The sequence below is a fragment of the Spodoptera frugiperda genome, chromosome 23, assembly GCF_023101765.2.
Source record: "Spodoptera frugiperda isolate SF20-4 chromosome 23, AGI-APGP_CSIRO_Sfru_2.0, whole genome shotgun sequence".
Taxonomy (NCBI): Eukaryota; Metazoa; Arthropoda; class Insecta; order Lepidoptera; family Noctuidae; genus Spodoptera; species Spodoptera frugiperda.
In genome coordinates, this window is record NC_064234.1 from 5993570 (window position 1) to 6019654 (window position 26085).

The following is a 26085-nucleotide window of genomic DNA, read 5'->3' on the forward strand; positions in this document are numbered from 1 at the left end:
CAAGCAAAGTTAAAAAAATAAATAAAATTAGTAGATCGGAGTAACAGCTATTTATTAGTCTACAATTCTACATACCTAGACACTTCGATTTTTTTTTAAATCTTAACAATTTAAATCATTCGAAATTTACCTTTTTTAAGAGGCTCTGACCGAAAATTTTTAGGTCGTATTAGCCATTTTTGGGCGAATTTCTACATTTCATATATACAGATCGATAGAGAAAAAAAAACTAAGAATAATGGTATATACAGGGTGTAAGCGGAACGCTCCCAAACGTCGCAAACAGGTGATGGTAAAAATTTTTTTTTTAAATGGTTTATTTAAAAAAAAAATGAAGAATTCAATGTTTATTTTAAGTAATAATAGTTGTAATCTAATGCTGAATTTTAATATAGCATGAATAATACAAACACAAAAACGATTAAAATCATAAAAACATAAACAATTTGTGGCGTTTTTCGGGAGCGTTCCGCTTACACCCTGTATAACTCAATTGGCCAAAATGGTTTATACGACCTTTCTACCCAAAGGTATCGAAATACTTTTCCAGATACTAAATATCTATGTCTTCCTATAAGACTAATGGTGATCGTGAGAGTTTATTCCTAAAAGTAGGTCGTGAACCAGACATCCTGTCTAGTCTAGCTAGACCATAAGCAACTTTCTTCATAAGTAAATTTTTTTACTATCTACGTATTTACTTTGATAATATTGTTTAAAGTTTAAGATTTTAGGTGACCTAGGTTAGTCACATACACCTAGTAGGTTTTTCGTAGTAGAAATTACCTATTCATCAATTTTTTCGTACTTTATACCTGTATTTTTAGGAATATTTTTTAAAGAAGGAAGCAGAATTCGTTACATAGATTTAAAGTAGATAGATTGTAGTATAAAATAGTTATAGATTAAAATAGATTTAGACAGATTTTTTCTCGCATAGGTCCAGACAGATCAGCACAGCGATTACGTCATGCGGTGCATAAAATTACAGTAAAAACATAAGTAGGTAACAAACCAATGAATCAATTCTGCATTCATTCTACAAAAAGGTAAATAAAGAATGAAAATGTTTAATGTATTTTTCCGATATTTGCTCAACCCATACAAGGCCAAATCAAGGAAAAGGCATACATTATAATCACATTAAAACATGAACACCCACAGTCCATACAGACCACACTGTTTCGTCAACAATTATGCCCATTTTTGTCGCATATTTTAATGGGACGTACAGTTAATTCTCTCATTTCGCCACAATTGCTTTCAATTTACATTTATAAGCGGGTCAATGAATGCAAACAATATTATTGTTACGAGCACAGTGAGTTGAAGTGTTGTGCAGTGCACAGCGTGCATTAAATCAGGTACAAGTGCGTGCATATGCCTGCTAATCTTCTATTTGACAGCTACCATTCAAGCTGGGCCGCAAATAGCCGGCACCGACGTCATTGCGGTTGATGCCCTCCCTTATTTGAAGACCAATCATACGAATTTTGCAAGGTAACAAGCGATTCGTACGTTTACCTTGTCTAACTTTCCTGTACGTGGCTGGGAAGTCTCAAACTCTACCTATCTATCTACTATCTGTGTTCAAACTCCTTGATAGTGAAAACAACATGAAATACTTACTTGTAATGGTAAATGTTATAGATAAAGGGTCATTATTCCCAGCGAACAGGCAATTACATTGAATTATTGGTTTTTCTTCAGATATTTGGTGTGTCACAACTTTTGGCATAATTTACCTACATTAAATTACAGCCTACACAAATAAGTGAAGTTACTGGTTTTTCTATTCAACGTCACGCCTTTTATCCCCGAAGAGGTAGGCAGAGGTGCGTTATACAATGAATAGTCACTTTTCACCATTTGTGTTATAAGTCTCATGTAATAGGGGGTGAGTCTATTGCCATATATTGGGCACAATTCGAGACTCCGTTACTATTGAGAAATTTTCAAATACCTATCGGAAAAAAGCCCAGTAATGTTTTGCCCGACCCAGGAATCGAACCCGAGACCCTTTGATCAACAGTCGTACTTACAACCTCTCGGCCAACGAGGGTTTTTCTACTTCAACAGATTTCTTATTTAATCTAGGTAGGTAAGTATGTGAAGAAAAGCCAAAACTCTCTCTCACTTTACACACACGTAAACTTAATTAGAGGAAAACAACTTTGTTTGAAAACATAGATAAAATTAATGGCCGCAGTGTCAAAGCTAAAGCCATTAAGCATGCGACATCACATGTTGATTAGTTTCATCAACACCTACGTTACGTTGGTGCCGTAGGACCGAAGTACTAGGCGCCATTGCCACGCGGATATATGCCAGCAATTTACTGAGACACCGTACTCAGTACCCTTAGAACGAGTTCGCTTTACGTTGAACGAAAACGAAACGAGAACGCGTTCGGCGTTCTGATTGGTCGGCGCAAATGAACTAACCAATCAGAGTGCAGAACGCGCTTTCGTTTCGTTTACGTATAACGTAAAGCAAACTTGTACTAAGTGAACAGTTATTCACATAACGAAGCGCTCGACGAGCCGCTGCAGTTTTTGCTTTTACTAACTTGCACCTACAATCTACAGCGACTGCTGCAACAAAGGCTCGCATTAACGAGTTTTCTAGCTTACTTTAACATCAATGGTAGATAGCAACAAAATAATTAGAACTCGGTCGTTGTTTTTCGAAGTCGCAGCGGATAAGTATGTAGTCATAGTAGAAGATTTGCAAAAATCAAGTTATTACCTAATCGATACGCGAATGGAAAACTGTATTTAAATAAAGGAAACCGCCTTCTACACTTAAAGTGCGAACTACCAACTTTCTCTTGAGTCTGAAAAATACTATGCTGAAAACCGCATCAAAACCGGTGCAGGCAAACGCGAGGTAATCGTGCACAAACATACATACAGGTCAAACTGAGAACCTCCTTTTTTTAAGTCGTTAAAAAATATGTGGTATCTAGCATTGTTATAGAACTGAAATACTGTAAATGAACAAAAACGTACATTAATGGAGAAAAGCTTTACGTAGAGTGGTTGCACTACGTCGCCGCAATCTCTCTGTGACTCGAAACTAGTAGAGCTTTTCTCCATTAATGTACCTGAGTAAACAGTGTTTTTTAGTTAATTTAGTATGTCTCACGATAGTTATTACAAGTACAAAAACATGTTTATAATCACATTCACTTTAAATACTCAAAGAAATCCTAAACTAGGTTAAGTAGAACAACTTCCCACTAACTTAAAAGTACACCTACTTAAAAATTTTCATTCATAGCAGTTGCACATTATTTCAAAATAAATATTTCAATGTTTTTCTAGCTTATTATACAGGCAGTCGTCAGTTCCTTAAGTTTAAATGAATATTATGCAGTCGGTCTTGTTTACTACAAGGCAAAACTTTTATATTTGTTAAAAGAATTATTCATGAGCGGATGCAGCCCAAGCAAGGAAGGCACTTTAAAACATTTATTAGATTTGTAAATTCAAAATCTCTTAAAGCGCCGTAATAAGATTCAATTTTGAAATATATGTACGACGGTCTTTTCATGAAAGAAGGGACATAAACAAATGACTGTTGCCTTATTAGAAACTAGCTACTTCCGATTTCCCCTGCTCTGCTCGACTCCTATTGATCGTAGCTAAAAACCACCCCATTCCTTCTCCTGCTTTGAGCCGAAGCCACGGTAACCTGTTACGTTGTCCGCAGCTCCGGATCATAGAAGTATAGATAGAGTATAATTTTATTATAACTTTCACGAGACATACTATGTTATCGGGTTACTCACGTAACTTTTTCACGAGAAACCTCAAGCATGGGTTGAAACTAGTCGAGTTCCTCGGCAAACAGTTACGTGAGTAAGCCGATAACACAATAATTAAGACGGAGCTCGGAGTATAGATTCAAATGCAATAAAAAATGACTCGTACATTCGATAGACATTAATGCGTACTTTAATTATTGTTTTTCATTGTTGTCTTATTTCTAAGTACACATTGTCTCTGCTAGTTTAGCTACAATAAACATTTTCACTTTCTCAATTTTCCTGTTAAACACTGAACAAAGGACGACAACATTTAAAGTAACTTGTAGACAAGTCCAATACACTTCAAGACAGCTGTATCGTAAATATTTTATAACGAGAGCATATTTTATGTTCATTCTCAATCAAGAACAGCTGTTGCCTAGATATTGTGAAGCTGTAATCTTACATTATGAACCCATGCAATCTCTGGCTCATTGGTCAAATATCGACGTTACTTAGGAGCAGATGAGAGTAACGTCGACTCCGATAAAATCGAATTTGTTAGCAGACGACGGCGCCGTCGGTAATATTCCATCTTGATCCCTGGCGCGAAAAATTTACAATCTTTATGGATATACTTGTCCTATATTTGATGAAATGTTTTTATACAATGCTGAATTGGTTATTTTCTTGCTTATCTTTGTAGAGCGAATTTGGAGTTTTAATTTGTGAATCCTATGGTGCATGTGGATCTTAATTAAGATTTTAAGAGAATCTGAATTGTTTTGTCAAGAGATAAACAAAACTTAATAGAGATAACACTAGAAGTGCTTCTGCGTAACGCCTTTTACCCTCGAAGGGGTAGGCAGAGATGCACATTTCGGCACGTAATTCCGCTTTTCAATATACTCCACTTTTCACCATTTGTGTTATAAGTCCCCTGTAAAAGGTGGTAAGCCTATTGTAAGTTCTTCTGCATTCATCCCTAAATTTGATAAAATTGTAACTAACCACTTTTCCCCAGTAACTTTATTACTTTATTTCTGACTGTCCAATCCAATGAAACAAAGCTAACCTCAAACCTCAGCATAATTTCTCAAACAAAATTATAAAAAGAATGTTGTTATTGTCTTAGGACAGGCTAAGCAAATAAAACTGCTTGTCCACAAACACTTTTCCTTGAGTTAATGGAATGCAAACATTGACAGTGGCAAATTGGTCCATAAATATCTGTGAGCAGCGTACGAACCTCGGGGGTATAGTATCAGTGCGGAACGATCGCTATATCCGTCCGCAACTTACGATACTACCATTGAATGCTGATTACCATCATTATAATTAACAATCGATAGCTTAAAAACACTCTATAAATCCCACATTTCGTTTACTCAAACCTCGTTTACAGAAGAAATCCCGTATTATTTTCTAAAATGCTTAGGTACTGCAGTTATCAGAAGGTCGGAGTTCAGCCTCTACCTTGAACGGGCGGTATTCGATGCACATCTCTCGAGCCCGTCGCTCTCGGCGCTTGTTGTCGATGTAAGAAGCATCACAGATTATCGTACGGCATTGACGGCGTACCTGCACGAATGCTAATGATTGTATAAATCTTCCTAATGCATTATTCCTCAACGACCTCTCAGAACGATCTGGAAAGGTTCGGCCGGCGTCACATCTATTTCCTGCATTACTTATGTTGCTGTATGATTTATCCTGCTTCGGAACGAAACAATAGAATTTTTATTTGCTTTTAAAAACTTAGGTATTTGCTCTTGACATTGTCTCTTGTATCCTCGAAAACTAGGCATTAATCAAAGCTAATTAATTTTGATTTATGTTTGTGTCGATTCCTAGGCGCGCAGCGTGACCCAGACAGTCAATTGACGCCACGAATCACGATACTTTTATTGACCCGACAAAAATAATTGACATAAAACTGAAACCTATTTACACGGATAGGTAGGATAGGTATTTATTAGTAATTACTATTGTTACGTACCAGCAAAGCGATTTAAACACCTAAAGTTTTCTGTTATTTCCTTAATAAACGAACATGTAAATGCGTCAGTAACTATGGGTTATCTATTTACAATTTTAATTGAAGGTTCCTAAAATTCCCCATACTTATTTCTAGGAAAAACTTTAACGTAAACAAGAACCAAGACCACAATTGATGTGGTTCTCGATTGTATTACTGAACTTCCATATAGAGCATCTTCAATGTTCTACAAACGAAACAACACAAATAGCTTGCCAACACGAAATATCGATGCATTTACAATATGCAGTTTGTGGTACTAGCACATACGTTATCTGCGAAGTACTAAGTAAGTAAGTATGTAGTTCTAGACTTCAGGAAGCAACGTTATCGACCTTGGCGGAAACCTGCGCCGCGCCTGTTATCCCAGCCGAGTACCCAACTCTAAAATACTGCACTATCCACTTCGACACGTAGCAACATAAATAAAATCCACCTACGGGATAATATGCTGCAATTTTAAAGAGATTTCACGAGGTTTTGGGGTTGATACGTTTTATTTTATTAAGTGAATACTAAACTACTAGTAGTACTTACCATAGATAAAATTAATGAAAATATTCATGTGGTTTACTAATAGAAATAGGTTTTTGTTTCATATGCGTCTAGTAAAAATCGCTTCACATTATACATGAATAGCCTCTAAGTGGCCACTGTTGACCAAAGGCCTCTTCTCCTACGTAGAAAATTTGAGCATCGGCCACCACGCTTGCTCAATGCGGGTTGACAAAAAGCGTTTATTTTAAAATTACAAACAGAAACTCATTTTATATTTTAGATAGTCATAATTTTATATATTAGGCAAGCTAAAAATCTTCTTTTACCTTACTAAATGCTAAAATAGAAGTTCACAAGTATTTTGAAGTGTGACATTACAACACTAGAACTCATGTTAAAGGTTAAGTCCGTATAAATTCCTGTTGAATACGTTGCCATGAAGTAAGAGTATTAATATTTATTATGTCCCCTTTGTTCCACACCCGAGCGTTATTGTTTCTACAATTCGCTAGACTGAATTCCTGAATAAGTAAAACACGTTACGAATTTTTAAACGAACTTAAAAAAGCTGTTTCACAATTTTAATGTGAATAATAACGACTAATATAAATACCTATTTAAAATTCAATAGGTACGTATCGTATGGTTGGCACGGTGGCTGGGCAACTGGCAGCCATGCAACGTGTAGCGGATTTGATTCCCGCACGGAGCAACTCTTTGTGCGATCCACAAATTGTTATTTCGAGTATGAGTGTCATTTGCATGCGCAGGAATCGAACCCGAGACTCACTTGCGACCACTCGGCCAATCAGTCAGTCTGTCACAGTATAAATATATTACATGTGCTAGTGTGTGAACTACATGCACATACTCAACACTCACACATCGCAGCTCTATAGCTACTAGTCATAACTTCCATCGTCCATACAAAAACATCGGAGCACCGTACTGCCCCACTGAACTACGTACCACAGTACGCAACGCAGTTGCAGTTGCAGTATCCAACCGGACTTCCTGCATGCGGGCTCCGACCAGGACCGCCACCGCACAGCTTATATCCTTGCACCGAGTTGACCGAGATAGTGTGTAGTAGTGTTCACAGACCAACATAGCTATATATGTCTACAATGTACACAAACTTCGCGTTTAATTTCCTGTACTGAACTCTAAAACCGTTTGAAAATGCTGACGTCACACGCATTCAACCGGAACAAAGTGCTTTTAGAAAGATGTTCAACAATCGCATCATCGCTTTGGATAGGATAGCATTAGAAAAATGAAAAGAAAATTCTGATAAAAGAGCTTTAACAGAAAATGAAAACATACCGTTAGCATTGAGAACCTCCTCCTTTTTGCGAGTCGGTTTAAAAAAGGAAAACAACAAAACAAAAGTCAAAGTCAAATCATTTATTCCAATTAAACCATTAATGAATACTTTTCAAATGGCAATAAATTAAGAAAATAAAATTAAATAGCCTGTTAGTATGTCTATCAAGAAAAATAGGTGGTCGTTCCAAAGTGTAGCTTCGAATGGAGAAGAACGAGCAAAAAACTCCATAAAACTCCATAAAACCTTGATAAAATACAGTTTTACTTACGACAACAAGAAGTAAAATTAATCATACTTATTAACATGACCCGTGCAAAGATCAAAAGTCATAATAAAGCCACACAGCAACACCAGTAGATGTCATGTATCACCAACCAGATACGCAGTAATTCTTGAATGTCACTGTACCGTAATTTATAGGCACCTTAAAGGTGATCGATTGACAACGTAATTACCGCGTGTATAATTTCACCTCTGGCCCGTTTGTACTAAACAATGTTACCTTTTCGCAAATATAGAAAACAATGGGTCCTGTCCAGTGTCACGGATAGTTGGAGCGTGTCAAGAATCCATTAAGTGTTACCGGAGCCTTTGGGAGGGACAATGAGGTCCCACTCCCAGCTTATATTATAGTCTCTTTAGTCGCGGACCGTCTTGTGTGGACGTAATGTGTTGCCATGTCATGTTAATCCTCTAAGGGGCTTCCTTCGACGGTTGTCAACATCGAATACTGTGTACACACTGTCTCGTCAACTTTATACACATAATGCGAAAATATATGCTTTGCTAATATATAGGGCTTCGGATGTTTTTGGGTGTTGTTCGTTTTGTTGTATGGAGAAGCCATAGACGTAAGATGAACTAGACATTGATTGGGTAAACGAACTTCTGTTGATGCGTCAGAATTTTGTGAAACAATAAAAGAGTAGACTCTTAGCCGTGACATACTGTCGGACATCATATTTGCAGATAAAAGCAACCTCATTATCCTTTAAAGACTAACTATATTTAGGTTCTCCTACATTTATCTAGAATCTAGACCTTGTACATGCTCACGAAATCTTTAAAAAACAACGTAGGTTTAGCTCTGTAAAAAAATTACTGTAAAAATATAAGTATAAAAAAATTAAAATTTAAGAGGAACTTTACATTTCAACGTTTCCTTCCTTCAATATCAAGACAAAAATATTAAAGTGGATAGGTATTAAGCTAGCTAATTTTAATATCACAATCGTTAATCATGAGCGACTAAAATAGCTCGTGGCTTCTATTACGTGAAACTCAAGAGATTTAGAAAAACAGTTTTTTTTAATCACGTTATCTGCCTTAATTCTTACCTATTTCGACTGGGTATAAGTGCGTAGGTCTATCACGTGTTTCTACCTGATTTTCTTCCTTATTTTAAAAACTGTAGAGTTCAAATATCCATGAGTTTATTATAGAGTAGAGAGGAAAGAAATTAAAACAACACGAAACTAATCCTAGAATCTATTGCGTCATTAGTACAGATGTTGAATTGTGGATATGTGAAAAAATAACACCGAATTTGACAGATGGTATATTATAATCTTTTAATTCAAATGCGTCTGTAATGGTCTCAAAATAGCATTTTGCCGGAAACATTACTATTAAAATGTTATTCAAATTAAATATTAAATGCTAATGAAATGATATCATAAACAAAAATACAGATACAAATAGAAGACTCTCTCTCGCCTCACCCAAGGCGGGAGGAGTAAGTAGTCAACTCGGACCACATGTCTACGGCCCATTTGGGACGAGTTGGGGAAATTAAAAATAAATTTAATTTTTAGTGGTCAACTCGTCCCACGTCACTACCACAATGAGATAAGGTACAGTCAGTAGCAAAAGGGTTAGTGTGGAAATAATAAAGTTCTATTACTTTGTTGAAAACAAAAGATTTTCTAAGAACTTCATTCTATCTATGTAATCATTTACTTCATAAGTGACCGCCATGACCATTGTTTAAGCCACACATGTTTACTATTCTTAGTAATTTTGCATAACACATGAATTTGTGCGATTACTAAAAAAAATTGAACTACTAAATTATTTAACCGACACTAAAAAAAAGAGGTTCTTACTTCGTAAGGATTTTGTAATATGAAATAATCTACGAACAAAACGAAAGTAAAGAAAAAAACTATAAAAAAATATTTTTAATCTTGTGTTGCTAACTGTCCTAAACATTGATAAAGTTTAAAGATCCATACAAAAAAAAAAGTGGGACGAGTTGACTAAAAATTAATTTTATTTTTAATTTCCCCAACTCGTCCCAAATGGGCCGTAGGCATGTGGTCCGAGTTGACTACTTACTCGGCGGGGAGTCAATGGATGTCATTGGATGATTTTCCCACACAAAAAAAGTGTGTGAAAGTTTAGCAAAATTTGTTTAACATTTATTGTTTCGGCAGATACGTCGTTTTTCTTTGACGAGTAACAATAGTTAAGTATAGTGGGTTACGAGCTTAACGACATTATACCTCGGTGACTAATAGTTTTCTCGGAAACTCTCGGCGAGGAGCAGTTTAGATTAGTAGATAAACATCAAAACAAACCGATATACTAGACGTAGCACAGAGCTTTGATGGAATTTATTGCAGATATTTATGGCTTCTACAATCAGTACCCTTACTATGAGTTTGCATTACGTTTAAAGGAATCGAAACGAGAGCGCGTTCGGCGTTTTGATTGGCCGTCTCGAATCAACCAACCAATCAGATCGCCGAACGCACTCTCGTTTCGATTACTTTAAACGCAAAACAAACTTATACTAAGGCTACAGCTATTTGCTAACACTGAGTGGACTGAGTAGAGGGATAAAGATTAATCAATCGGACGGCTGTTTATTGTGATGTCGTGCACACACACTGCATTTTCCAAGTACCAAACATTATTGGTGCAGTGTAGTTCGCCACACATTATGCCCGCGGAGCACTCATTCAACGATCTCAATTTGCATAAACAAACTGTGTCCACAGTACCACGTGCTGATGTGCCTATAAAGCCTATTATTCGTTCCGTATGCCTTTTAATTAATTGTAGGACAGTACATTTGTTTGTTTTCAATTACGAAAGTGCTGTATTCGGCTATTGATTACTTTATAGCTGTTTAGATTATATTCATGCTCTATATATTAACAGGACTTACCTATAATATGTATAATGTATATTTAAGTAATGTATATGTAGGTAAATATAGAGGTAGCGTCCGTGTTTTTCCGTTTTTGTTATGTACTGAACTGATTTATAGGTAATTTGTATTTGGATAATTAGGACGAACACGGGCTGAAGATGATAATTAGGAATATATTTATGACATTGCCTATTTCATAGCTTATTCCACTATTTATTCCATTTTTTATTTATTTAATAAGAAACACGAACTAAAGCTACAACACTCTATCACTATAATATTTCTCCAAAGAAATTGAAAGATAAATCTTGTGGCGAGACAGATCATTGATTAAAAATGTGTTAGATATATTGGCGTATACCGCATACCTACACGGAGGAGGCACAAAACATGTCCGGATTTCCTCATTAATCTTTGGGCAGTGTCCCTGGCTGTCCTCGGACGTGTCGTGAAGGACATGGCTCCACGTGCTCCCCCCCACCACCACCTAATTGCTAATCTCGTTCCATCCGCCATTCCAAAAGCTTTCTCGCCGAGAGTTTTATTGAGAGTCGTTAACCGATAGTTCTGTTAAATCATTGTTTCCCTACTTTACCCTCACTAGGATTAATAGTCGGCTGTTTGTAACCGAAACGGTGTTAAATTCTGTTGCTAAGTAAGAGATTTTTAACTAATTAGTTAAAGTTTACAACTATGTACTACAATTACCTTTGTTTTCGTATTCTATTGCGGAATTCTGATAATGTTAAAGAAAACAGTGATAGCAGAAAGTTACTTAGATACATAACTTCACGTCTGTCTCCCATGGAGGGTAGGCAGAGACAATGTACAAAATAACGAATGTTATGTTGCTTTGAACGGACAAAAGTTGGAATTTGTTAAGGAGACTATATTTTTGGGTATCACACTAGATGACAGATTACAATGGGTGCCACACATAAAAGCACTTTCGGGGAGACTAAGCTCCGCTGCTTATGCAGTCAGACAAATTAGGCAGCTAACGGATGTAAATACAGCAAGGCTTGTTTATTTTAGCTATTTCCACATCATAATGTCTTACGGCATTTTGCTGTGGGGTGGGGCCGCGGATGTAGAATCAATTTTTATTTTGCAAAAGCGAGCTATTCGAGCAATATATAACTTGCCCCGTCGTGAATCTTTGAGAGAACTTTTTAAAACTATAAATATTCTTACAGTGCCTTCTCAATTCATTTACGAAAATATTATGTACGTAAGAAAAAATCAACAATTGTTTGAAAAAAGAAGCGACAGACACAATTTTAATACGAGAGGTAAAAATAAGTTGGCTTTACCGCAATTCCGATTGTCCAAAGTGCAGAAATCCTTCATGGGTTTTTGTGTTAAATGTTATAATAAACTACCAACTACCATACTGAATCTGAACGAGAAAAAATTTAAATCTTGTATAAAGCGTGAACTGTGTAAACAGGCATATTATAAATTGTCAGATTATATTGAGGATAAAAATGCGTGGCAGCATGTTGATCCGGCTCCACTGGACACTCGCTCGCACTAGACAATGCTCAAATACGATCACTAGTTACACGTTAACTTAAAGTATTAATTTATTCCAATGCAGTCTAGGGATCCTGTGGCATCAAGCAGATATTTTTTTTACGTGAAAGATTAAATTATATATTATTATTATTTGTATAGAAGCATTATTTCAAAATTGTAAGTGTACATATGTGGGCACTATGTTGGAAATAACCCGCTATTTTATTTTCTTTACAAATTGGTTTTATTGTCCAGTTAGTTTTGACGTATTGTAGTTACATTGTTCCTACATATATATACAATAGATAAATAGTGTATCAGAGAAATTGTAAAAAACTTCTTTTTTAAAAGAGTAACGATGGAGTTTCTTGCTCGTTCTTCTCCATTCGAAGCTACACTTTGGAACGAGCGCCTAGCTTCACTGACAGACAGACTGACGGACAATTCAATTTGACGTTTCAAAAGTGCCTTATTTAGGATTAATTGAAATAAATGCTTTGACTTTGAATGAAGGGCCAATTGCAAAGGAATCTTACATACCTCTTTCGCTTGATCAACAGTCATCAGTATTTCCATGCGTGCTCGTCGGTTAAGGGTACTTTTAATTTGGCCCTTCTTTAATATATCCTCAATCTATATAGAATGATAGCAGAAAGTTGTTCCTAAAAAATCATATTATGTAGGTAATAAATTACTTTATACGTATTGGCAATTTATTTGCGTGATCAGATGGCGAGAGTATGCGTGATCCGTCACGTTTCCATCCATATCTGTCAGACACTTTCTCGAACCTTCTACATGGCTATTGTTGGGGACGTGCTTACACATATATACATACATATATGTATATAACAGTATGGCTATAAGAGTTTTTATATTGGTCTAAAGTTCTAAGCTAAGTAATTTGTTTTCAGCTCAACCTGCGATAATAAATTCCTTCGCCGCATCGTATCTGGTGTCATATCGGCATATCTCATGAAATAAATCAATGAATCTAAGATTTATAGAAATATCATACTTTTCCGATGCAATATATCTTGTTGAAGATACATTTTAGCCACTTAACAAGTCTAGAAATGTTGCATTTTGTTTATATAAATCGTAGTTAAGATTTAGAACCTTTTGTGCAAAAACATTTGTTGTTTAGGTAACATTTTCTCTTTCTATTTATCAAACATAATAATGTCAAAATCAAAATTATGCACAATATAATGTTTTATTTACGTATAATATATTTTAAACTCCGCCTTCTACAGTTATTTGTATAAAATAGTTTAAGTTACGTCCATTCAACTCAACAGGTGAAGACAACACGAGACCTCTATTAATAACAGAATATCTGGAATTGGGGAGATTTATCGTTTTATTTGTTGACCTACTGAGAGAGACATGAGTGCATTCAACGAGGCATCACCGACACTACGCCACTGTCCACGATCGATCGAACCACGTGTCCGTATAAAAAGACCATTGAAAAAGGTTACATTTTGCCAGTAAACCGCCATTAAAGACAAGGCAAAATCGACCTTGTTTCCTTTGCAATAAAAAGGTGTATGACCTGGCATTTTGAGGAGCAAGGTAAAGAGAATAATGTGCACTGACTCAGCTCATATTCAATGTCAACTGCCATGGGTGCTTTTCTTTGGAAATAATGAGGTAGTTAGTTTACACACTTTCCATTAGTTAGGTTATTACGTTATGGCCTTACTTTGAGTGCTTATTTTACCGGGGGGTGATGCCAGAAAGAATCAAAGCAATTTATCAATCAAAATTGAGAAACCGATAAGAGAAAAAATACTTTTCTGAAGTGTGGGAGAGCTTCGGCACGAATGGGCCGGGTCGACCGGAGTGATACCACGGCCTCACATTAAACCGACGTGAAACAACGCTTGCGTTGTGTTTCGATAGATGAGTGAGGTTACTGGAGGCCCAATTACCCCCCTTACCAGTCCCCGATTCCCCAACAACCCTTTAATTCCTAAACCCCAAAAGGCCGGCAACGTATTGAGTGCAGAAACAATACGTTGCCGAATAATGTATGAAATTTAGTCGATTTATTAGATATTTTGAAAAAAGTAAATGTATGGTGTTCTTCTCTACATTTTTTCAATTTTGTACGCTCTTGAAAGTGCGGTGGATGTATGGAATAAACGTGGTTTAAAAGTCTTACAGCAGTGTCAATACCGTTCATTCATTCTATTAATTTCAAATGGACCAGCTACATATACTATTTCTTTAAAAGGTCTTTAAAAACCGAATGATACCAAAAATAAAATCTAAGTCAACCTGAATATTTTGTTGCACTAAAATTGCACGTTTATAGGAGAGTGTAGAAATAGAATGTAATTCACTGTCCACCCGCCCACACAGGAGATCACTGATGCACTGCAAAACTTTTTCACCTAGATCGCTATCTGTCTGGTTCAACAGTAACATAAATAAAAACTTGTTCAATTCTATTTTCACAGACACCGTCGGAAATTTCACTCAAAGCCACCTTTGTGGGCAGTAAAGCAAACTACATATTTTTCTTAATGTAAATTATAAACATTTAGAAAATTGTGGAAAATGTTGATTTCCTGTACCTACCGTTTACCGAAGAAAGCTAATAATAGGAAAACACGTAGTTAGTTAGGGTGCTTTTCCACCAGAGGTGTGCCATGTAGCTATGCTACGAAAATCTTATAGCTTAGCTGTGAAACTAAGTGACCGTTTCCACTGATACCAAGCTATGTAGCTGTACGAGGAATATACGCAACTCGAGTAGCAGCCATTCATAGCTCGCATCTTTCCACATAAAAAATATAGTTTAACTGAGTCTATTCCCACCAGTGCTAAGCTGTTGAATATGATTGTTATAAGCCAAATGCATCCACAGCAGCGTAGCATCGTATTCGTACATCTTTGGTGAAAAAGCACCCTAAGTGTTGTTAGGGCCGAAACTCATAAACATTATGGAGGCGGATCAGATAACATTGACATTGGAGGTGTAAGGCCAGGGGGTTCGGTCTTGTGCACGCGATCAGTCAATTTTCGAGGCCATACTGAAATGGATCTGTTCATTGCAAACATCAAGGTACCCTGTATCGATTATTATGCAGTGAATCATAATAATGGGCTGTGGTGAATTATCGTTCGTACGTAATGTATAACACGATATCACGGCATGTTTCTGAAAGGGTAGCTTATTTAGAATAGCTAATAATACTCGTAGATCAACTTATTTTTCAGTGTACAGGTACAGTTGACTCTCGTTAATTCAAAGTGTCGTAATAATAATTCACTTGATAGGTAATTCGAACGAAAAAATCAATTCTATGTAACCAAATGACGCATTATTACGAACTTCTCGCAATAAAACTGTCGACAAGTCGAAATTGTAGATAGGACAGAAAAATCTCAGAACTTACAGAGGAGAGACATTTAGAGGCAAATTCAAATTTCAGACCCTTTGATATTTCGAACATTCATGAGAGTTGACTCTACTTACAATCATGTAAAAATCAGTAAAAGCAACTAGGTCTATAACACTAACCAACCACAGTACTAAGTACTAACCCCAGTTGGAGGTCTTAAATACTAATTAGGGCATCACAACTTAGTCCGGTTCGACGGACAAGTGTGTTACAGGGCCGCTTGTTAGATCCCTTGGAAGCCCTACCTATACATAACCCAGTACTTGAATTCTATATTAGTCAATCGACAGAAAATTTAACAAAACTATTAATATATTACTTCCAACGTTAAAACAAGACAACTAAAACTTATGAGTACTAAATAAACTAAAATATGATTCGGATACACTTTATTGAAATAAATATTTAAAAACATAACCCTCCTTCTGGCGCAGTCGGGTAAATAGGTTAAGCATTGCCATTCAACGTGGCAATGCTGCTAGTCTTTTGGGCACACTACCTCACGACTCTGATGAGGATGTTTTCGATACCTTAAGATTTTTTTTTCTTTTAAATTTCTTTTAACGTATTATTGTGTTGTAAATATATTCGTTTTAGTTATTATTATTTAGATAGTTGAATTATTTCTCACTGTATTTATATATCTTACTCTAAAACTATTTCAAATATGATTATAAAACTAAAAGAAAAATACACTATTGTAAAAGTACAACTATAAATTAAAAAAAAACGCACGTTAATTAGCAAGCAACTCGTGATTTCTTTGCAACAGTTGACAGATGCGTTGGGAGCGCTTTCAGCGTGCTAACGAAGCTGCAGCGGCCATCATTATCGCTCAGAGCCGTAGCGGCGCTACACCGCCGTAGCTACTGGCTACACTGCACCGCTACACAGCTACGAAAGATATCTTTTATCTTTTTATTGCTAGATATTTTTACTGTTTAGCTCTTTTTCAGACGTAAAGTGGTAGTTTATACCGAAGTTATTTTTTAAGTGGTTTTTTATTATTAGAATGTCTTATTCTACTTGGTTTGCTGTTTTACTGTTGCTAAATTTCTACTGTTATGTTCTAAGCTGAAAACAAATAACGATATAAGTTAATGCTTGTTTTTTAATAGATTTGTAACTTTCAACTTTGATCTCAAAGTACCCAATTTTGTGATCTTGAGATCTTGATAAGTTTTGTTTAACGTATTTCTTTTTTGTTCTAGTATTCTGTTGTATTCCATATCATAAAACACGCTGCAGTAATTTAAAACCATGCCTAACTAAATCAGTCCTATATTTATTGAGGGCTCAAAATGATTAGTCGAAGGCTGGCATGTGTGAATAAAGGTCAAGTTCTTGGATGGAGAGTCCACGGGCTCACGGCCGCACGGTTGGCAACGGCTCACGCTTCGCCGCATGCTATTCCAAGGCCGCTGAACATCAAAGCCGTCGGGACTCACAAATTATCCCCTCCGCCGAGCAGGCCCTCTCGCTTTATAATTATACCTCCCTAAATCCACGGCACTTTACATTTTTCTCTATATTATCGTTATTGGAAGATTGGAAATCTTAGATTATGGAATTTCCCTTGACGATTTTCATGTCAGGACCCAAATACACGTCGGGTATTCGATGCTCGCTTTTCTATTTACTTTGAATTTGTATTTTTTTCTTTGTTGTTTTGTTTTCTGCGAGAACAGTCCCTGATTCCCATCGGCACTAAGCTTATTGTGTTGTCCACATTTCTTCTTGAACATGTAAATAAATAGATAATCGGAATAAATTCATAATACGTATTGTCTGTTGTGAACATTATCGTTCATCGAAATAAAAGTTATAGTTGCTAACCCAATTCCAGTTTATACATAAAACAGAATAGAGCCAATAAACTACTGCACGATATTTGTAAATTTTCTTAAGAATGTCATGCCCATGATCCTACACGTACCCAACGATGAAAATTATCGTATAAGTGCAAGGATATGCTAATTTGATGATTCAATCTCGCCAAAAAAGGCCGAGATCTCAATATTGCATTTTCACTTACACCAGTACCCTTAGTGTGAGTTTGCTTTACAAGATACTCAACGAGAGCGCGTTCGATGCTCTGATTGCCCGGCTCGAATAAACCAACCAATCAAATCGCATAAGGTACTTCAGACTGGGCCGGTATTACTAAATTACAGCCATCTAACACAAGTTCTCAGCACCTTTGAATATAATATGTAGACCAGATTTCCTAAACCTTATTCATTCTTTTCAAAAATAACTTATTCAAATTGGGTACGCAGAAATGTTCAAGTTATAACAGCAGGCACCGCCCACATTGTGCCATTTCCTAGAAACAAGAGACGAGGCTAGGATAACTTCTCAAAATCTCTGTTTTTATCCCTAAAGATATGATATCACTGTGTTACTAACTTAAATCCTGTTTTTATTTAATTTAATCTATTATACTCTATGCTAATGCTAATGCTAATATATGAAGAGTTTGCTTGTGTGAACACGCTAATCTTCGGAAGTACTAGTCCAATTTGAATAAGTATTTTTGTGTTGAATAGTGCATTTATCGAGGAAGCCTATAAAACATAACGCTATGATCAAAAGGAACTGAGCAGAGCAGGTGAAACCACGCTGAAGTAGCTAGTATAAATTTATTTGCTGAACATGGGAGCGTCTTGTTTTAGCAACGACGGAAATCTTTTCTTGCTTCCAGTCACGTGGTAGCTACTACAAAAATGATTGATCAAACCACGGTAGTTGCTAACCTAGGTAAAGGAGTTACCTAAATAGGTGTATAAGGTATATAAAGTACTTATAACTAAATAGCTAACTAGACTAACTCTATATTTCACACATATATTACTTCCGAGAATCAAATGCTGCATCCAATCAGACTAATCATTAAGAACTTATGGAAACGGCACATTAACGTATAGTCCATTTTAGCCGACATTAATAATTAATGTCGGCTAAAATGGACTATACGTTAATGTGCCGTTTAATATTTAATTAATTTAATTAATTATTAATTGAATAAAACGAGTAGCGAACATTCCCATTAGCTGGTACGTTAATCATTCGTTGGCGTAGGGCGCACGGGGCGCACCGCCACTAACTTTCATTACGATATGAGCAATAACTTGTCACAATACCCGACAAACGCTTTCAGGCAAATTGCAGGCTCGTGGAACCAGCCAATTAACAGTCAATCAGGAAACTAGGACGAATACAAAACGAGCGCGATGCCACGCCATTGTCGAATACTGACCCCACACATAGTAAAATCACATTTGCATTTCCTAGTTGCCCAATCATGTTGATATAGGTATCAATTCTTAACAATTTCCGTCAAAGACTGAATAAAATTTTCCTTACAGCGATAAGCAATCGAGTAAATCCAATATCGCAAGTCATCAATTTGAAAAAGGTATTGATTTGTTCGATTCCAATGAATTTTCTGTCGGAGTGAATGAAGACTAATGCTTGGTACTTACTCTGCGTATTTTCTCGGTATAATTGTACGGTTAAAGTTGGTCGGCTGTAATTAGAACTAACAAACAGTGCTCCGACTCCCATTTTAATTAGACTTCGGTAAGCCGTGTTCTGTAATCGTATTCGACCAGCGTCTCGTCTTTTACTTACAAATTCGGTGAGGGACATTTTGTATTATCGAACCGGAAACATTAACGTACCTAAAACGAAGGTTTATACGCGTTTAATTACTTAAACAACTACTTAAGTAAGTAGGTACTTGCACAGTTAGAGTGTGCTCCAAAAAGTATGCTAGATAGGTACCTACTTATGGATAAAGGATACATAAATTGACATTGTTTTTAATTGACAAGACATATTATTCGATTGAACTATTTTTAAATGATTCATTTTGACATATCGTAATGATTATTATTTTATGTTTTATTTATGTTTTCGTACCTATCTAATTTTAATATATATATATTTTTTTTTACTTTAATGTATATTTTAACACCCTTTTGTATTGTAACCTGTGTTCACAAAATAAAATAATTTGAATTTGAAAAACAAAGTTTTGTCACGCGGATATAAACTGTAGAGCACTAACTACTACGATTGTTACTTCTTTTGTTTCTTCCACATTCATCATTAGCAATGGCCCCGAATGGCACGTAATACAAAACCTCTATTCCTTATCGTCGTATCAGTGGAAATAATGTACCTAAGGTCCTTCCCAAATGCTACGTAATAAAAATATCTTAAGTACTATTTATATCCAGTTATCTTTATATTAATGAATACATACATTTTTTAGTTATGTGTTCTATCTTAGCTTGTTCCCCTAAATAACATAACTGGTATAATAAAAATAGACAAAGACAACATTGAATAGCATATGCACCTCAGTCTACCCCTTCGCAGAACAAATAGGGTGCGTTATAATGAACAATACAAGTATTAGTGCAGGTAGCAGAACTCGTTACTAAGTTACACAACGCATTTACTGCGTCAAAATGTTTTTGCCAAAACCGCTCCGTGCGCTCGCCAGCAGCGGGTGTTTAATTTCGAACCGAAACTCGTGCCTTCGATAGCTCAGTTGGTAGAGCGGTGGACTGTAGAGGAATTGTCACTGATATCCATAGGTCGCTGGTTCAAATCCGGCTCGAAGGAGACTTTTTTGGGTAAATTTTATTTTTGTTGATATATTTTTTTATTATTTTTTGTTGCACATTAAAATTGTTACATTTTGAATAAATTGTTATTTTTCTGATTTTACATAGCAATGAGTGGATTGAATTGGATTACATAATGTAAGAATCAGTAGGTAAAACTCTGATTTGGTTACTATTTTATCTTATCTCTGAAACTGATTGAAGTGTAAATATGAAGGTCATACATCTAGGTATCTAGTTTATTTCTATTTATTTACTTATTCCGAGTCCGAGAACAGTACCTATTTTGGCTATTTTATGTACCTAATAACATTTTAAAAGATTTAAAAAAATTAAGGAATTTATTATTTACTCATAACATTTATCTAATTGGACAAAATAACATTTTTCACGTGACTAAAACATTTGCTTTGTCGCATGTTGTACGTTAAGAGCGCATTTCATCTCGACAGTAATTAAAAATCCCATTGTACCGATGTAACTGCGGGTGTAGACGAACAGAGGACGCGGAATAATAGAAAAGCATCCTTAACAGTAACAAAATGTTTTCATAAAACAGTTTTTCACACTCAGTCGAAGTGTTAGCAACATATAACTCGCACAATAAAGCCGTGCTTCACGACCACTGCACAAATGCAACGAGCATTTTATCCCGCGGGGGCAGCACACCCCACGGCTCTCAACAGCCTCCCGAGAGCACCATTCATGTGAAGCAAAAACAAAGCTACCCTTTCTACTCCGCGTGAAACCATAAATGCAAAACATTTTTTTTCCATTCAAGAGGACCTTTCCAGGTCAACTTGCTTATATTTTCACCAGTAAAATACTTAGTTAAACGTTTGTGCAGATAACAATCAGTGTGTCGTAATTTCATTTTAAATAAATTACGCATTTCTTAATTAGAGCTATAAAATTCTGTTATTGTTACAAATAACTTTGAAACCAAATTTCTCTTTAAGGCGCTTCAGATCTTTATTAACAATTTGCAAATTGTTCTGTGGTTTTCCTTTACAGTCAATTTAATTAATAAATTCAGGGAAATTAAATTAGCTAATTTTGTAAGTATGTACGAGGAAAATGGTAACGTTGAAAGAACTTAGGGAATAGTTGAGTGGTCTACATTTATATTTCAAATTAATAATTGTATGGAAAGAAAAGTTGGTTTGTAAAAATTTATGAATCCCTGTGGAGCGCATGCCGGAGGCTCGGAAAACTATTGAGGGGTAAACGAAGTGGCAACCAACCTGAGCTGGATAGTCCCTAGGGCTGCCACAAACGGCCTCGATATTAATATCAGGTTTGTTGAAACAAAGCCTTGGTAAATTGCTTATTTGAAAACACTTCTGTCGAACTGAAGATCATTTCTGTCTTTCCCTAGAGGAATAGAAAATATATTACTAAGTAGGTAACCTATGTAATACATAGACTTAGATAATGTCTAGTCGTGCTCATTACAATGCCACCACCAACTGTTCAGTAATAAAATTTCTAACATTGTAATTTCTGTTAGCTCATTTTTGAGAAATCAATTAATAATACATAATTCACATGAAATTTAACAATAATCAAATGGCTACTCGACTGGATATGTAGGTATTTGGTCGATACTATTATAGTGCAGTACTTCGAAGAAATGTAATGAATGAGTAACACAAAACCGCGTCTTTATTTCATAAAAATCGTAAAACGTGACTATGGTAGGGTACAACCCCGTGAACTCTTGATTCATCATCCTCACGACTCGGTTAAACCAAGGAAACTTTTCAATTGAAGTTATTCCCGGCGTGGGTTTAAAAATTCCCTCTAATTAAAATTGTCAACTAGGTCACAGGTATAAAGAATCTATTGAAATGTACGACGCTACCTTACCGCCACCTATGTGGCAACAAAGCGAATGTGACACTGCAGTATTTATTTGTTTAGTTACATAAAAGATGATAATTGTTTATGAGGAGATTTTTTACGTAATTTAATTTTGTTATTAATAGCATTGTCGAAAGCCATAGCATCTAGGATATATGACGCAGCCAACTAGTTTAATTAGCCATTTAATTTATATTGCCTAGCGGCTAGGGTATACGCTAAGTACCTAGTTGAATAAATGACACCATTTTAACAAACCTGGTAACAGTTTATTTTTGATGATGATTACATTTTAAGGTTATTCAGACTGTTAAACAGCACATTTTATTTATGTTTAAGTTTGATTGGACCAATTGTGTTGATAAAAAAAATTCTAAATATAAAAAGGGCACATGGCCTATGGTGTTTTACTTCCCCACCCACACACCTCACTAACATCGGCTTAGAACTCAATCATGGTACCTAACTCTAATAAAGAAATTAACTTTAGGTACTATTTAAAACGACTTCAAGAACAAGCATCCTTTATTTGAAAAATTGTGGGCCTACTCTTCCATTAGCAACACTAACGACATCTATACTGGAGCTTTTATGCATTCATAAACTTCTGTTCAGTTCAGAAAAATCTTTGCCCTAGCTTTTGTAACGACACTCGGTGCTAAGTAGGAACACGACAGATGGCACTGTATCCCAAATGCTATCAAAGCGACCTCTGTTGGATTGTAACAAAATTAACTTGAGAGAGGTTACTTTACAATTTATTTCCCAACTTTCACTTCGTTTCATGATTCTAAAACCTGAAACAATACTTTTTTCATAGAGTTCTCTATTGCGCATTCTCTATATGCGCGTGCATAATATTCAAATTATTGTTCTAGAAAGTACTGGAATCAAATCAAATCACGTCAACAGCCTATAAGTGGCCACTGCTGACCAAATGCCTCTCGCGGAGGCATGAGCTTTAAAACGTTCTATACTGGAACGCAGATCTACGCAAGACAATGTGATTTCTATTGTGTCTCATATACCGACATACGTCCTCTTACCACCTAAACCTCTTGAGGTTTATTACCGCTTGCTAAACGCGGGCTGGTGATTTCAAATATATTATTATAAATTATCAGCCCAAGTTTTCTCAAGATGTTTTCTTTCACCGTTTGTCAGTGGTGTGTCTAATTAATCTTTAACTTAAAAATTGTATCTAATTCTTGTAATGTTAATGTCTCTTTCGCTTGGGCACCTGCTAGTCCTGTACCAAGTATCTGCTTTCATCAAAGTTAAGAGGGAATATCTAAGCCGTGAAATCCACCGCCACTGAAATAATGAAAAACGTTGAATGTCACCCAGGGCATGTCATAAATTGCATTCTCCGAGATTACTGGCCACATTATACCATAACTAACGTAGACCTACTAAAATGAAATACCCAGATCAAATACCGCAAGTAGAGAAAGGCATGGGTTGGCCACACGCTCCGAAAGGGGAGTATTCCAGACTCCTTGCTATGAGTCGTTTTGACTCTGAATAAGCACAAAATACCTTTTCCCATAGAAATAACAACGAGAGCAAAAAGCTATACACTTTTTACTTTCCTCCAATGACATTTTGATATTTTTCGTTGCAGGCTCGCAGTTTTGGAAAATACGGCCAAGTTTACCAATTGCAACCTAAGGCCAGGCCCTATTAGGTCGCAGTGTGCAAACGTTTATAGCAAATTATACGTTGGTCCAGACCAGGCGTGCCGGCTTGGTTAGTATACGTCCAGTAAGTCATTGAGGCTAAGTACGCGACGGCGACGTTCACGTTTTTTCTTTAGTTAGTTAATCTGGTCGTTGTGGTACTAGCCGTCTAACGAGCAAGTGCCTCGTGTAGTAGGATTATGGATTATATTTTGGTACATTGATAATATCATGATTTATTTTAGACGAATCTTTTTTACACTGTACCTAACAGATACTGTAAAGTGTAATGGTACTATAGAATATTTCAGCAAGTTTGTGTTATATTTTTTTATTTAAAATAGCATTTCATTTCTTCCTAACATTGTAATTGTATGTCATGTATGTTAGTTACATCTAATGTCAATAATGAGGTTTTCTGGGTATGTATACGAGTTGATGATGATTTACATGCTGTTTTAGAATTATTATTGGCGATTCTCATAAAACCCTGATTGAATCATGCGTTGATATGGCTCATGTATCAAGTACATTACTGATATTTAAAGTTGACTTCCCCAATGCCCATTATGACATTTTCACTTCCCCTAAATAAAAGTCATGTGTAATATTTTTAACTTTTTTAATAGGGATAACTTATATAATATGCAAGGGATAGTCCCAAGGATTCCTCTTTAGTGATAAAAGGATAAAACCATTCACAAATGGAGAATCACAATTTATCACCTGCTCAATAAATACAGTCAACAGTAAGCATAATCTTAAACAATTTATCTGTAAATGATATTTAGTCATTTTACAACTCTGGATATTAACTGACAAAGTTTCAAAACTAAAAAGTACGTCTACGAGAGTCGAACGACACCGGGCACGGGCGCCCGCGCCGGCCCCGCGCGTGGCGACGCGACAGTCCGACTACACTATGTACAGGTCACTGCGCCGCCGGCTGGCGAGGGCGGCGGCGGCGCGGCTAGGACGACGAGCCCGCGCCGAACATGTTGGAGCTGAAGGCCGCCGCCTGCACCGCCGCGCCGCCCGCCGAGCTCGCGCCCCCCGCGCCCCCGCCGCTCGCGCCCCCGGCGCCCCGGGACTTGGGCATTGGCGGCTGCAGGTACTCGTGCCGCGCCAGACCGAACACGTCGATGCGCTCCTCCTTGCGGTACGCCAGGCACGCCCGGATGAAGCTCTGCAAGAACCAAACATTATGCATGAGTAAAATATTGGAACACCGTGCAAAACTACTAACGTAGCAAAAATATCCAACGGTAGACAAATTAAAATTTTCGGTGACTCACCTTAGCCTCATTGCTGACCGTAGGTTTGTTAGCAAACTGCACCTCGGTCGCCTTTAGTATTGTGTTCTCCTCCAGTATGGTGGCCTGGCTTTGGTTGTGTCCGAACGGCTTCTTGCCATATAGACACTGGTAGAAGATTACTCCCACACTCCAAACGTCCACCTTGCTACTGATCTTTGGTGGGTTTTTACCGACAACGAAGCATTCAGGCGGCAGGTACCTATAAAAGAAGAAGATTGTTATTCTCATTTGCTTTTTACCGTCAGAATCAATACTTTTCTACAAAATACAAATTGGTTATTTAAAAGAAAAATAGAGACACAAGCCAACAACTTACCAATAAGTGCCTGCTCCCTGGCTCGTTAAGTCCATCCCGTGGTCGGGATTGTAATTCTCTTCGTCCATCACTTTGGACAGACCGAAGTCAGTGATCTTGATCTCGCCGCAGACGTTACCCTCGGTGAGGAGGATGTTGCCTGGCTTCAAGTCGTAGTGGATCACTGGGGGCTTGATCTCGTTTAAATACTTCAACGCTGACACGACTTGCATCACGATCGAGCGAGCCTCACGCTCCGGAATTGTCTTGTGCTGGAATTGAAAACATACGAAATCTATAATATAGAATGAGGAAAGTATTGTGTTACCGAGATGTGAAACTTTTCCTACAGCATTATGGTGAAAGGGGTCTCGCGAAGTATGAACAGTGTCAACACCAGCGCTCTGTACCAGCCAACACCGCACACAATTCGAAGTGCGAAAGGAAACCACGGCGATGTAACATAATTTTATAACATGAAGACTCATTTGAAGATAATACAAGTACGTATCACGCATTTTCAGACCCTTCCATCCAATTGAAGGCGAGCCCAAACAATCACCTTTGATGCTATCACGTAGCTGCAT

At 36.7% G+C, this 26085-nt stretch overlaps 1 protein-coding gene and 1 non-coding gene across 12 annotated transcripts in view; one reads left to right on the plus strand and one right to left on the minus strand.

The window, feature by feature from the left end:
• Positions 1-20254: 20254 nt before the first annotated feature.
• Positions 20255-20343, plus strand: Trnay-gua (transfer RNA tyrosine (anticodon GUA)). The gene is given in 2 exon segments: positions 20255-20291; positions 20308-20343. It is a non-coding gene; the product is annotated as a tRNA-Tyr (tRNA).
• A 4149-nt stretch (positions 20344-24492) lies between these two features.
• LOC118266699 (serine/threonine-protein kinase tousled-like 2) overlaps positions 24493-26085 on the minus strand; it is a 32825-nt gene continuing 31232 nt past the window's right edge. For all 11 annotated transcript variants that reach the window (XM_035580188.2, XM_050703011.1, XM_050703010.1 and 8 more), the window contains 3 exons: positions 25520-25770; positions 25183-25402; positions 24493-25073 (listed from right to left, as the gene is read on the minus strand). In XM_035580188.2, the coding sequence (XP_035436081.1) occupies positions 24858-25073; positions 25183-25402; positions 25520-25770 (687 nt within the window). In that variant the 3' untranslated portion in view covers positions 24493-24857. The remainder of the gene's footprint in view (positions 25074-25182; positions 25403-25519; positions 25771-26085) is intronic.